General features: G+C 43.2%; 1 protein-coding gene across 5 annotated transcripts; it reads left to right on the top strand.

Annotated features, from left to right (window-relative positions):
* Positions 1–1,156: 1,156 nt before the first annotated feature.
* Positions 1,157–14,536, top strand: STEAP1 (STEAP family member 1). Of its 5 annotated transcripts, XM_075125866.1 has the most exons (7): positions 1,159–1,460; positions 1,948–2,144; positions 3,125–3,174; positions 4,759–4,851; positions 8,531–9,043; positions 10,454–10,618; positions 13,354–14,536. In XM_075125866.1, the coding sequence occupies exons 2-7, from the start codon at positions 2,006–2,008 to the stop codon at positions 13,609–13,611; spliced, it is 1,218 nt and encodes a 405-aa protein (XP_074981967.1). In that variant the 5' UTR covers positions 1,159–1,460; positions 1,948–2,005; the 3' UTR covers positions 13,612–14,536. The 5 variants fall into 5 exon arrangements, with proteins under 5 accessions (XP_048694047.2, XP_074981967.1, XP_048694048.1 ...); XM_048838091.2 differs by lacking the exon at positions 1,159–1,460 and having other exon boundaries at positions 2,031–2,155; XM_048838093.2 differs by lacking the exon at positions 1,159–1,460 and having other exon boundaries at positions 2,031–2,155; positions 4,748–4,851.
* Positions 14,537–14,942: the final 406 nt, after the last annotated feature.

Here is a 14,942-nt window from a genome sequence, read left to right as displayed (position 1 = left end):
GCCGGTGCTCCTGAGTCATGCTGGGCTAGAAGGGAGTACTACAGAGCAGGTATACCCTTTGACACCCCTATATACAGCTGCAATCAAATCCACCCTTCTACCCTGATGGTTATCAACAGAAACCCAGGACACATCTTGGACTGCATGGTCTAGCCACTGCCCAGGTTTGCAAGCAGTCTAGCCCTTTGGTAGTGGTTTTCCATTGTTTCGCCTTTCACTAAACAAAGGGTCACTTAATTGTTCCCTTGTTCAGCCTGAATGGAAGTTGTCTGTCATAACCAACAGCTTCAATGAGATAGTATGATTGCCCAACCCCCAGCCAAACAATATTAGTCATGTGATAAGTAATTTAATAAATATAGCCCAGATACCACTAAACTAGTCAATTGAGAATTTCCAGTGAGAGTTTTGCCATTGATATCTATGGGAGTATGACCGCCTTTGGACCTTAATATTTAGATAAAGACTGAGCCAGTTCTCTGTACATACAACACTACCCGTAGCTGATTAAAGCAGTCATGTGCCTCCACTCATGTTCCTACCGCTAGATGTCACCCTGAGAGTAATTTTTAAAGCGTGACAACGAGCCCGAAACGAGAAAAAAATTATATCCCACCAGGCAATTTCTTATCTGCCGCCAGCCACAGGGCTCAGCGCGGACGACCTTGTGCTCTGTAGAATCCACACCAAATCAAAGGCGAGAGGCGAATAACGTTTTGTATCAATGTCAGGTTTCAGAGTAACAGCCGTGTTAGTCTGTATTCGCAAAAAGAAAAGGAGTACTTGTGGCACCTTAGAGACTAACCAATTTATCTGAGCATGAGCTTTCCTGAGCTACAGCTCACTTCATCGGATGCCAGTCCAATGTCAGTAATTTCCCAAATACCAACAAAATAATCCACAGTACTAGTGTGAACACAATCCAGAGCTAGTGTTCTGAATGCATCTCCAAGGTGGGTCAGCTTTGTCAGAATTGCGATAGCTAAAAGGGGCCAGATCAGGGCAGACTTTGATTGTGATTGTTACGTTAGTAGAGACAGGGCTGGAGAAGTGCTATTTGTCAGCAGGAAGGAGACAGGTTTGGCTGGCAGCGGGTTAGGTGAGGGAGATCGGAATTGAACGTGCAATTGGGGCGAGGCATGTTGTCGGATGTAGGGAGGGTACTTGGCAGGCAGCGGGGCAGGAGTAGTTTCTTGGATGTCGGTTTGGGACCGGAAGAGGCAGACTTTGGGGTTTAGATTTATTTTTATTTATTTTTGGTGTAAAGGGAGCGCCTAAATTTGTGTTTTATTTGGTAGGGCAAGAATATCTGGTAAGAAGAGGCAGGGACAAAGTGCAGAATGGTTAGAGAGGAAAGCGTTGGAGGACCCCGACAGGACGATTGGCGAAGATAAGGAAAAGAAGGACAGGGAACAAGGGATTATCTGCCACTGTTTCAGGACCCAGATTTTCAGGGAGCGGTAAGAACAGCTCAAGACGTTCTCTATTTAGGCAGCGAAATTTGGGGGGGAGGGAGGTAGGGCCCCAACCTGGCAGGATCCTGGGCGCTAGCTCCGGCTTTTTCCTCCACTGTTGCGCTAGGATGCAGTGAGGTGTCTCGCCTTCTGTCTAAGAAGTACAATTTGCAAGGTGAGAGCCAAAAATTGTCTGGATCGCGCGGGACCCAGATGCCAAATCCAAGGATTGGTGGCACTGACGTGCCAGGATTCACTGGGACTGAACGGCTTTGGGGTCAGAGGAGCGGCTACATGTGTCCGCACTTCCCACATTAGAATTTGAAGGAGCGGGGGCAAACGTGGTTGGATCCAGAAAAATTCAGCTGCGGGATCCAGGGATTTTTGTACCCGGGCGGCATGGGTCTAGGGCTTTTTGGTGCAGAAGGCGCGGTGAAACCTGATCTCTAGTGAGCTCTTACAATTTGAGGACTGTGTAGACGAAAATCAACAGGATTCTGGCAAATCCAGTTTTCACCCAGCCCCAGCGAAGGCGGGGTGAAGCCGGATGGATGCAGAAGGCGGAGCTGGAAAGGAGGAGGGAGAATGGGCACGCCGAAGGCTGGGCATCAGACTTCCAAGGTCGCTTGTGGGCTGCGCCAGCGCGCCTTGGAATCTCACCCTGTCCTGAGCCTGGAGACCTAAACCGAGGTAGAAAGTTTGTAAGTAACTTCAGTGTAATCTCCGCGTTTTCTAACAGCTCCGCGTTTGTGGCTGGGGTACGTTCACACAGACAAACAGCAGCAGTAGATTCGCTTTCTCCTGCCCTGCCCTGATTAATCAAATACTTGCTGAGTTGAGCTACTGGTGGGCCCTCGGGAGACTGTTAGAAACTCAGCCTACCCGTTACAACCGGAACAGGAGGAGTCCTGGAGAGCAACCTCTAACTTCACTTCACTCCAGAGTACCTTTCTCCCTCCCCTCCCAGTGCTAAATTCAATCAGTACCTTCCTGCAACTGGTGACTCAGAAATCGCTGTAAGAATTGGTTTTATAGCCCACAAAGGGAGGGGAGTAAACCCTGGACTCGGGATGACAAAGTCTTGTTTGGTTTAGTTTTCCAGGCTTTAATGTGAGCTGCCTTGGGAAGTTGCCCGAGTCTTGGGAAAATGTTTCCAGGCAATGCTCCCTTTTGCAGTAAACAGCAGCTCATTCATATTTCCTGTGCCTGACAGTCTGACTTTTCCACCCCGCTGCGTTGGCTGATTGGAACAGATTTTAGACTGTTTCTGTGAAGAACAAAGTGAAATGCTTGTTCACAGATTGTCCTACATCCTCACCTGGGTCGCTTTAATTTTAGGGACAGTGTCTCAAAACCTGGAGATCTAATCCCATTCTGACTGTAGCGGAAACGCTGAACAATACCTTAACTATTCCAAATACTGTGTATTTCTCACTAGATCTTCCACAAAGTTCAGAACAAAAGCTTTGCTAAATGCAAATGTGGAAAGTTCTTTTTTTTTTTTTTTTTTTTTTAGAAACTGCATATATCCAAACAATGCAGAGAGTTCTCTAAAAGAAAAACTTTTGGTTCTTGAAACCTATGCTGTAATTTTGCAAATATAACAGCAGATTTTCAGATGTAACTCCCACAGTAGGTTCTAATCATGTTTATTATTTCTCTTTTCACAGAGCCAAGTCCTGCAGTCCTTACTCCAGAAAATCTCCCATTGACTTCACAGGTAGCTTTCCCTGAGTGAGGGCTGCAGATTTTGGACCCTAGTTTGTTTATTTAGCATAATTCTGAGTCAGCTTTCATGTTACAAAATGGAATGATCACATCAGAAGGAAAACTATCATTTGGTTTACCAGCTGAGCTTAAAGTGGACAGCAAACCTTATATTCACAGCAGGAGCTTGTCCCTTATGGTTTTAAATGGTTTTACTGCTTCACTGTAGAAGGTGGGAAGTTGAGCTGACATGCAGTGAGGACAGCAGTTACTACAATACTTTTGTCATACAATAATAATTATGATCTACTTAGCCATCATTCTATTTATCTATTTCCTCAACCTCTGGGCTTTTAAATGTAATTTTCTTTGTCTCAGTGGGTGCACTGGAGTTGGCTGCTTCTTACCAATTCATTTAGCATTTACCATAGAGTAGAATTATTAATGTCTCCTAGTATGGACCCTCCTAACCCACATCTCATTACTGGACATTCAGCAGATATTTTATTTCGTTAATTCTGGCTCAAGAAAACAAGTGCACTTTCATGACCCATCCCCAATGATTCTTTGTATGCAGCTCCACAGCTGAGACGTGTTGCATTGGATGAGAACATACATTCATTCTCACACAGTTTATTTTTCAGTATTGCTTATTAGGATTGTTTTCATTTCCAGAAAACTGATAAATTGGCTTCTAATTGTTACTTTTGCAACAACAGCTGTCTTCCCAGCTGATAGCCATCATAGTAAATTTCAAAAAGAAAAGGAGTACTTGTGGCACCTTAGAGACTAACAAATTTATTTGAGCATAAGCTTTCGTGAGCTACAGCTCACTTCATCAGATGCATCCGATGAAGTGAGCTGTAGCTCACAAAAGTTTATGCTCAAATAAATTTGTTAGTCTCTAAGGTGCCACAAGTACTCCTTTTCTTTTTGCAAATACAGACTAACACGGCTGCTACTCTGAAACCAGTAAATTTCACTACATCCTCCACAATATCACACGCCTTTAATAGCTGGCAGGTATTGTTGGGATTCTCATTTCTAGAATGTGCAGTATCAGAATAAGAGCTGCATGTCTTAATGCATGAATATCACTTGCCCATCTGTCTTTCCGATCCAGATTGTGCTCTTGGAAATCTGTGTGAACTGGTACAAGAAAGGATGATTAGAATGGCAGCATTGAAATCAAAAGAGGATAGTGCTGCAGGCCCTCATCTCTCTCCATTTTATCCCTTCCTCACACCTTAACCTCACTGTTATGGATTGACATGATCTTTGCAAGTCCATTCAACTTGCTTAGCTTTACCTGTGCTGCCTCTAATGTCTCAGACAGAACTGAGTGGTCTCATGATCCTCATTCTGCCAAGGATCAGGAAAAAATGAAAGGGACTCCTGTTAGAGCCATGAGAGCCCCAAAGAAGCATGTACCACTCTAAAGCCACAGGCTGTGTGTCACTTCCATAGGAGGCAAATGGTCCTGAAAACATATGGCAAATGAAAACTATGGTCATTTCTGCATTTCAGTAAAATAACAACAAAATTGCAGCAGTGCATTTGAGTACTTGATGACTTACATCCTGTAGTTATTTTTCAGGGTTCCTCTGTAATGGAGAGCAAGAACACTCTGGATCAGGATGAAGGTCAGAAACCGGAGCCTGGGAGAAATACGGGAAACCATAACAATTCGGTAACATACATATAAAAAAAGCTCATATGCATCATGCAAATGTTTGATCTCTCACCTAGGTTGTTCTGGAGAATTAACTGTTTCCATAACATGGGGATCTCATCAGCTCATCTTTAAGACTTGTAACAATATTGTCATGAAGAGATAAAAAGATAAAGACATTTCATTCTGTGTAGTCAGAGATCATGCTTAAATACACAGTTTGGGCCACTGGAGTGGCAGCACAGTTCAGAGCTACATGAGGGATTTGAGTTGTGCCCTATTAGCTGAACAAAGCACAGTAGAAATCATTTTATTCCAGTAAGAAATCCCTAAATTTCTTTAAAGGACAGTCTTTAAAAGACAGTCTTTTTAAAGTAGTTGTCTCACAATGAACATTGTCTTTCTCACTGCCCCCAAAAGAAAAATCCAGCAAAAAAAAAAATCTTTTCCAGCAAAAATTTGCCTCTGCAGGAGGAGGAAGCTGGACTGGGAGGTGCTCTGCGACTGTGGGGCCTATTTCTGAACCTCCCTAAAGTCATGTCTCTGGGTAGAGTTCCTCTGGGCCGTGTCCACTAGCTCCCTGGATGACTTCGAGAAGCAGTGGGCACGGTCCAGGGTTCTCTGCTCAGTATCCACCTCTGGCTCCCTGCTTTTAACCCTGTGACCCTCACTCCCTTGCCTGTTTTTTTCATTTGTTTCCCCACCAAATCTGCTTGAGGCCTGGGACAAGTAGCTCCTCCTCTTTGGCTGGGGGGAGGGGCCTTTAGATGTGGGCAGGCTTGTGCCCGCCCATCCCCCAGAGCCTCAGTAGGTGCTGAGTCACAGAACTAATGCCTTATTCTGAGGGTAGCTATCTCTTATCATTGAATATTGAATTAGGCCTTTCAGACTACCTCTTCAAAAGGTCAGAACCTCTGGGCCAAGTTCACAGATGAGTCTTAGTGCATATAATTTACCCCACCTTCTGTCCTCTCAGCATGTATGTTACACCAGTTCAGTGTGCCTCTGCTTACGGAATGTCTGCACTGCCATTCAAGGTGTGATTGCAGCTCAGGCAGACGTAGCCGCACAAGCTTTACTCATGCTGTCATTGCTAAAAGTATCAGTGTAGATGTGGCGGCGTGGGCTAGTGATGGGAGTAAGTACTCAAGGACCCCAGCGGGCTTGTACAGCCCGTGCTGAACCCTGAACTGCCACATCTACACTTCTGTTTTTAGCCATACTAGCTAGATAAAAGCTAGCCCAGTTATGTCTACCTGAGCTACAGTCACACCTCTGATTGCAGCGTAGGGATACCCCTCGCCTGAGCGCATCTAATGGAATCTGTCTTCAGAGGCAGACAAGCTGTGCTTTTACTGTGGGATAACTAGCATGTTAGCTGTCCTTCTGTGAAACCTACTGGAGACAAGGCATAAGGTAAACTAGGTCAAACCCCAGAGGAGGGCTGATCTCACCTCACTATCACGCAGTAACCATTGCGAATATCTTGTCTCCACTTAGGATTTTACAACGAGATCACTATGTACACCTGTTATCTCGCTGTCAAAAACCCAAATGCTGTTCTGTCCGTGAAGACAAAGCCTTAGGGTATGCCTGCACTTAGAGCTGGGGGTGGAATTACCAGCTCAAAGAGACATACCCTCGCTAGCTCTGATGGAGCTAGCATGCTAAAAATAGAGTGTAGCTGTGGTGGCAGGAGGAGCTACTTTGTGCTGTGGTCTTGGACAGTTGCATACTCAAGCTGGCTACCCTTCATAGAATCATAGAATATCAGGGTTGGAAGGGACCCCAGAAGGTCATCTAGTCCAACCCCCTGCTCGAAGCAGGACCAATTCCCAGTTAAATCATCCCAGCCAGGGCTTTGTCAAGCCTGACCTTAAAAACCTCTAAGGAAGGAGATTCTACCACCTCCCTAGGTAACCTGCTGCTCAACCAACCCCTCATGCCACTGGGACTACATTCTATTTTTAGAGTACTTACTCAATCATAGCTAGCACAAGTATTTCTCCTTGAGCTGGAAATTACACTCCCAGCTTGAAGTGTAGATTCGCACCCAATTACCAATGGGCTACATGCTGCCCCGCTTCGCACATCCTCTCTGAAATTTCCCATCTGACTTGTGTCAGCACCATTGTCATATGGAGCAGTCTTGTTCTTGAGAATGATGCTGGATGACAGCCCTGCACCTGCTTTGGGAGCATAGGCACTGACTCCATGGGTGCTTCGGGGCTGGAACACCCAGGCTATAAATTAGTGGGTGCTCAGCCACCAACCAGCCACCCGCCAATCAGCTGCTTGGCGGGCCCCCTCCTCCCCTGCTCTGCCTCCTCCCCCCAGCACCTGCTGCTGATCAGCTGTTCGGCAGTGAGCAAGAGGTGCTGGAGGGAGGGGGGCAGAGCAGGGTGGAAAGAGGCAGAATGAGGGCAGGGTATGCTTGTGGGAGGGGGCAGAGAGGAGGCTGGAAAAGACAGAGCAAGAGTGGGGCCTTGAGGGAAGGAGCAGAGTGGGGGCAGGGCCTCTGGGCAGAGCAGGGGTGAACCACCCACCCAGAAAGAAGAAAATTGGCACCTGTGTTTGGGAGTCCTCCAATGTCCTAACGTGAGGCAGATTTAGAACTTCCAAATTACTGTCGCTAATTATTTTTTCCCAAATCTAGTACAGAGACTCTTCTTCACTGAGTTCTGGACATAAGACAAGTTAGATGTCTTCAAATGGAACCATTTCTTGCTTATTTGAGGCTTTATTTTATTTGTATGGGATTATGAAGGGAGATACTCCTTTTGGATTGTGAAGAATAAATGTAATTCCCACCCCCACACAAACTTCTACCAGCATCCCATCATTGCATAGATATAAAAGGAAAACATAAATTCTAATCTGTTTCCCTCTCCAAGAAGTAATAACCACAGGACAGTCTTTAAATTTACTGACTGTAATGCATGCTATAGTGTTATGTTGAAGTTCTGGCCTAATTTTGCTCCCACCAAAGTTGATGAGAGTTTTGCCACCAACTTCAACGAAAGTCAATCAAGCCATGCCTACCTGGCAGAAGAAATTTCAATTTTGTAGTTGAGATGATCAAACTTCACATCATTTGTGAAGGGAGAAATGAGGCAGGAAACTATTAGATCTTATGTGTATCTGGTGAGGGAGGAGGGGACTTGAGCGTGGAGTGGGCTGATGTGCACTCCTAGCTCTTTGGTTTCTACCGTCTGTGTACCATCAATCAAAAAATTTTCAATTTCTCCTGCAAATGCAGTTAAAATATCACTGGCTGACTAGAATGTTGAATTATACAGACTCTGGCTTCCATTGCCATGTGCATTATTTGGGTTACATTATTAATCTGTGTCTTGAAATTTATCCCTCTTATCAGAAGAGGTCATAATGAAATCTTCTCTTGTGGTAGTTAACTTCCTGGAATGAAAATCTATTCAGAAACCACCTTAGAGGATGAATAGGGAACCAGAAATCTAGATTTAAATTGCCTCAGCACAGATCAGCTAGGTACCTAAGTATCTGAGAGGTGAAACCTCACATGTTTGAGCTGTCTTGTTTTTGATAACTATTATGTTACTGTTTGTATAATGTAAGGGAAACGTATGGTGAAAGGGCAATAATGCAGGAGTCTAACACGATTGATGGATTCTTTAATCTCTTAAACTTGACACATTTTTCTTCTTTTTATCCTTTTCAGAATACGGATTTGCAAGTCACCTACACCCAAGAAGCAGTTGCGTTTTTTCATTTACATCAAACACGTCATTTTGATGAGTTCGAATACCCTTCAGATCAATACTGCAAGCAAGATCTCTTCCCCAAATGGCACTTGCCACTGAAGATAGCATCTGTAGCCTCATTGCTAATATTTATCTATACTTTTCTGAGAGATGTCGTCCACCCTTTTGTCACTACTAATGAAAACACTTTCTATAAAATTCCAATCCTGGTCATAAACAAAGTTTTACCAGTGGTTTCAATCACCCTTCTGGCACTGGTTTATTTACCAGGAATATTAGCTGCAGGTTTCCAGCTCCACTATGGGACCAAGTATAAACGATTTCCACAGTGGCTGAATGGCTGGATGTTATCAAGAAAGCACCTTGGCCTTCTCAGTTTTTTCTTTGCCTCAATGCATGCATGCTATAGCTTGTGCTACCCGATGAGGAGATCTTACAGATACAAGCTGTTGAACTGGGCGTACCAACAGGTATGACTGGGTCCAAATATTGAACTAAAACTTCTTTATTGACAGAGTCCTGATCTCACATCTACTCAACTCTCGCAAAGAAGCCTGTGAGGAGAAAGATTTTCATTTGAATCTGAAGCAGCCGCCACAAAGCTCTTTGTTTAAAAACCTATGGGCTAACCCACAAAATATATATTGCTTCATTTAACAGGCCGGGGTATGTTAAAGTGAAAGAGCAGAATCTAATTGCTAAAGCCTGAAAATAAGAGTCCCATCCTCCAGGTGTCAATCCTGGCTCTGCCAATGAATCTGCAAACTCTTGAGCAAGTCACTTCCCCTGTGTGGGTTTGAGATTAGTCCTCCATAAAACAGCTCCAATCATACCTGCCTCACAGGTAATTAGTTGTTTGTAAAGTACTTTGAGATCCTCATCTGACTGTCTTCCTATCTACACAGCTCCTGGTACTAATCCCAATTGCCATTGTCCTATATATAACAAATAAGTGTGAAGTGGTGTTAGACTTAAAGTCCCATCTCAGCTTTCCGCTGGCGAACAGCGTAGACGTGTGTGACTCAAAGAGGGTGGGGTGTTTTCAGCTTCTTGAGAATTCGGCACATGCACAAGCACTTTGCTCCAGAATTTACAAAAAGCTGGCCTGCTGGGAATTTCCCTGGCATTAGAGTATCCTCAGTTACTGTAGTGCTGCTAAGCCACTCGCAGCCCCCGGTATAGAGAGTGTCCTGGCGCCATGTCAGGGCAGAATGACTGTGACTGGAGCACACTGCATTGTGATGATCCCTACCTGATGCAATGGCCTCTTCAGGGCTGTTGCAGGCAGCCATAAATTAGAACAACCTGGAGAATCAAGGTCCTCTGAAGTCTAATCCATTCCTCTGTACAGATCATTGTTTTCAGGGCAACTCAATGGGCCGAGTGTAATTTTTAGAGCTAAATAGCTATCCTGGCAGGATAACAAAGTAATTGAGAATGCCTGCTGATTAGCCCCTTAAAATAGTCCAGGTCAATATATTTCCTGTTAGAATCTTCCAAATATGGTATTTAGCAATAGGTGGAATTTTGATTGTGAAAGAATAAAGATTCTCCTCCTATGAAGTCAGGTTACAAAGGCTGCAGGACAAGTCTCCTCTGGGTCAAGGCGTTGCTCAATTCAGTAAACACTTCTCAATCTAGGTGATTTTCCTTCAGAATAGACTGATGCAAACTTTGTCATCAGAAGTAAATAACCTAAGAGTTAAATGCAGAGATTTGGCTGCGTTCCCATTTGTAGGGCAAAAGCAAAGGAAAGGGAGTGAAAACAAAGCCCAGTATTGACTTATGGCTAAATGACTCTAATATAAATAACTACAATTCTTGGAAACAGCAAGGTCCTGTGTCAGTCTGTCACTTTAAATGTGATGTTCTTTTGGCAGGTCAAGCAAAAAAAGGAAAATGCCTGGATTGAACATGATGTCTGGAGAATGGAGATTTATGTGTCTCTAGGAATTCTGGGACTAGCTCTGCTGACCATACTGGCAGTAACATCAGTTCCATCTGTCAGCCATTCTTTGACCTGGAGAGAGTTCCACTGTATTCAGGTACACATAAACAGTGCATGTGATCTGTGTGCTCTTGGAGGATTTTATGTTATAAATTAAGATCAGCAGTAATAGCCTTTCTTTAAAATATCAGAACATCACAGTGCTCATGGAAACCAGTCTGAAAGTTTACTCAGTGTCCTTTGCCAATTGCTTTGTAACAAACATTCTACTTTATTTGTTACTTGGAAAAAAAAGATTGACATATTGGTAGGCTAAAATGTTGTTGAAGATTAGAGATTGTTAATGACAAGGAGTATCCCCACACCTGTAAGGCACTAGTTCTGGTGTCACCAACTTGATATTCTTGGTTCTAAAAAGTCAGACGGCTGTTCCATGGCCTACTGCATGAGAAATGAGACTGTGGGCTCAGTGCAGTCCATCACAAAAAACACCCCAACAATTTGCACCTTTGTTGGAGGCTTGATCATAAAACCAAGTATTAGACGGGTGTTAACATGAGATTATTTTGAGTCCAGAACAGGATCACGCTATGTTGGCAGGGCAGCAGAGAGGCATTTGTACTACCACATCCTATATCAAACCATTAAGGCCAGATCCTTGGGACCAAGCCAATTTGTGTTCAATATAGGAGACAATGTAGGGGGAAAGGCTCCACTAATCTAGGGGCTTGCCACTGACAGTGATGGTCACTTGGGGATCATTCCACTGGCCAACTATCATTGCCATAAAAGGCATTTCAGTAATACCTTGGCCCATTCCTACTGGCCCAGATATGCCTTGATGTGCCTCAGCAGCACAAAGCAGACGGAAGGGAGGGCAAGGATCAGGTAAGCCTTACCATAAACATAGGCTTTCACTCTCCCTCTCCAGCAAAAAAGGTGTATTCAAAGCAAAGGTATCTTGTTGAAAAGTTAGGGGTCAAATTCTGCCCATAGGTACAGCTAATCAATCTTACATATGTACCAAGCTCAGCATCCACATGTGCTTGCTTCAGCCACCTAAACATCAGTTTGAGGGGCTGGGGTTTTCCTCTAACTTACATTAGCATTAATTTAAAAAGACACCCCTGAAGTCACTGAGGTTATACCAGTGTAAAACTGGTTTAGCAGAGTGATGAATCAGACCCTGAGCACCTAAACACGAACGTTTGATTACCTATTAAGCACTCTGCATTAGGTCATCAATGAGTATCTCCTGACAGTGCAGTGATGGGGGATCATATATACTGTAACTTGAGATGCAATCAGTTGTGGGGAAAATTCTCAGGTGTATAGAGAGTAGCTGGGGAAAGGTAGTCAGAAGGGGCCTTTACTTCACAATTTTGGTTATTCATATTAAAGTACTGTTATCCCTTTTTGACCCAACCAGTAAGCCAAGATTCAGGATCTAGAGGGTTGTTTCAGTAGAGGAGAAATAGCTGATACTTCAGTGTTTCTCTGATAAAATTCTGTTAATTTCCAAAGAAAAACCTGTCATAAAGTCCTGTTTCCCTGAACACAGAAGGAATCAAATAGCACAAGACAGTTTCGTTTCTCTCAGTTCCAGCCAGCACTTAGCCCAAAAGCTGTCTCAGGGACACATTCCCAGTGCTGGTTCTGACTGTGCCCTTGGCCTGCTACTGCTTGTATCTCAGCTTCTGTGGTGTTTTTCCTTCCCTCCTGCTTTTATCACAGACACGCACATCTCCACTAAAACAATACCCAGTGAAACCCCTTCACCTATGTGGCTCTGTTTCTGACCTGTCTTGCGTCTGCCATTCTTTTGAGTAATGCGCCTAGTGTTTCAGCATCCTGGTTCTCTAGAGGAGCTCAATAGCTTCTTATGCTGTCCTAAATGAAAGGGCAGCAGTTATGCCCATCTTCTTCTTCATCTAGGTGTCGCCCAGCCCATACCAGCAGCAAGGTAAAGAAGCCCATCTAACCAGAAGAATAACACTAATATGCTAGATTAGTTTTGTAAACAAATAATGCATCAATCTGATTATGTGGAGGGATAGCTAGAACATGAAAGTGCAGTGTATGATTTCCCAGTGATTACTATGAACAGTTAAATAAAAAAAAAAACAATTTTTGTTTTCACGGAAAATTCAAATTCAGTGGTGCTACTAGTACTTTTTTCTCTTAGGGCCCGATCCTGAATTCCCTGAGCATCCGAAATCAAATCCAGTGACGTCAGGGGGAGTTATTTCTGTATGAGGAAGGCAGCACCGTGCTCTTCCACAGTTATTAAATGGGGTTGTTGTTGTTTTATTGCGTGGAACATCAGAAGTTCCTGATTGTAATAATTTGCTTTGCAAGAAATTTAAAAAAAAAATCTATCTTTGTTCTTATAGAAATAAGGGTAGAAAAGGCCTAACAAAGCATCAAGTCACAACCATCCTCCTGCTAATGCAGGATAAAAATGGCATGTGGGGAAACTGAGCTGATATCAAGAATGAACTTATGTCTTCTGAGGAAAGTACGATTTGTATGTAGCACCATAGACCACCCATCTCTCTTGACATCTCATTTATACTGCTGCTACATGGAAAAGTTGCAAAAATGTGCCCAATCTTTCTCCCATTAAGGTCAAAGAGAATTTTGCCACTACTTTGATGGGTGTAGGATTGAGCCCCTTAGTTACTGAATTAATGATCTTTGATCTGATCAAAAGCCCAGTGACATTTGTGGGTTATGCATCAAGCCCTTGGTGCTTACGACGTCTGCCTAATAACGTACATTTTTTACTGTTATTGGGGAAAAAAATAAACTTGTGTTCTTTTCTCTTTCCAGAGCAAGATGGGGTATTTAGCTTTGCTGCTATGCACAGTTCACGCATTGGTATTTGCCTGGAATAAATGGGTTGACGTAAACCAATTCGTGTGGTACACCCCCCCTACATTTATGATCGCCATTTTTCTTCCTATTATAGTCCTGCTTTGTAAAAGCGTCCTGCTTCTCCCATGCCTTAGGAAGAAGATCCAGAAGATCAGATGCGGTTGGGATGCTAATATAGAGATGAATAAAACACAGATGACTTCCAGACTGTAGATTGAATGAGTATTTATCATGCTGCCATGTATAGATTTAATGAGCTCTATGAAATGGTCACGTGGCGGGGGGTTGCATGCATTGGTTAAATACTATTTGTGTATTTTTCATTTCCACTTTTGTTTGGGGGTGTGGCATCTGTGTTCTCCTCTGACTTGATCTGGGATAAGGGAGTACCCTTTACTGAGACAGTGGATTGAATTGGGTTCCTCAGGCATTGACTCATTTCTTTATTCTGAGTCTTATGCTGTTTAAAATCCAATTCTTCATTTCCACAAGTAAAACAATCATCAGCCATAGGGAAAGGCAATCATAAATCCCGGCTTGACATGTTGACTACAGAAGGTCAATAAGATAACGATTTGAAAGAACCAGATCTGACTCTTATACTACAGAGGGTGTTTCCCAGTGCTTGCTATGTTTAAGGTAACACATGTCACATTTTTTTCCCCATTCCTTTTTTCCCCTCTTTTATTATTATTTTTTTTTCCTATTTGCTTCTTTATTTATTTTTGAGGCTGAACATCTTCCATGCCTTTGGCAGGAGCAAGCAGACACTTACACATGTGCTTAACTTAACTCGCATAAGTCCTCCCAGTGACTTCAGTGGGGCTGCTCACATGAGTAAAGTTAAGATCATGCATAAGTGTTTGCAGGATTGACCTTTACTTTGTTCCCCAGGGTGATTTTATTTTTCAGTTAAGCCCTTTTAGACACTTCTGACCAAATAGGGTGGAGTGGGGGAGAAATGTCAGAGAATAAACAACACTTTGAAACTTAGCATTGACATAGTCCTGAATATACTTAATCAAAGCTAATGAATCCTCGCATTCTCTGTGATAGCAGCAGCTGATTGAATGATATTAGTTGAATGATTCACTTGACAAATGTCAGGATATTTTTCAAATAAATTATGCAGTGACTACTCTTTTTTCATTATTCACCCAGCGTTAGCTCCATCACTGCCACTCTTCTGTTCAGGCTGACTAGGGAGCCCAGAATAGGTACTGATGATGCCAGGCTGCTGTTGGGACCAGTGAAATGAGAATTGTAATTGCTTCACTGGACCACACACAACAGACTCACAGCATACACGTGGCAAAATGATTCCAAAAAACTCTCTCAAAATCAAAAACAGGAGAAAATTGATGACTGGTAAAAAGGAAAGGACCTAGTGTACACTATACATGGATCCAGTATACCTTAAAACTAATTCGTCTACTATACATTAATGGATCTAGCATACATAGCAAAACTAATGGATCAGATAACATTGGTGTAGGGACAGTATATTTTACATTTCCTGTCTTTAATCTTTCATTAAGTATATT

The sequence above is a fragment of the Caretta caretta genome, chromosome 2 (assembly GCF_965140235.1).
Source record: "Caretta caretta isolate rCarCar2 chromosome 2, rCarCar1.hap1, whole genome shotgun sequence".
NCBI classification, from domain to species: Eukaryota; Metazoa; Chordata; order Testudines; family Cheloniidae; genus Caretta; species Caretta caretta.
Note: the sequence above shows the minus strand (reverse complement) of the source record. Positions and strands in the feature narration are given on the sequence as shown.

What these genes read in the sequence shown, in the direction of transcription:
- STEAP1 (XM_075125866.1), top strand. Translation starts at nt 2,006, where the DNA reads ATGCAGAAGGCGGAGCTGGAAAGGAGGAGGGAGAATGGGCACGCCGAA. An exon ending in ATCTCCCATTGACTTCACAG is followed by an intron (nt 3,175 to 4,758) that starts GTAGCTTTCCCT and finishes GTTATTTTTCAG; the next exon opens with GGTTCCTCTGTAATGGAGAG. An exon ending in GAGAGTTCCACTGTATTCAG is followed by an intron (nt 10,619 to 13,353) that starts GTACACATAAAC and finishes TTCTCTTTCCAG; the next exon opens with AGCAAGATGGGGTATTTAGC.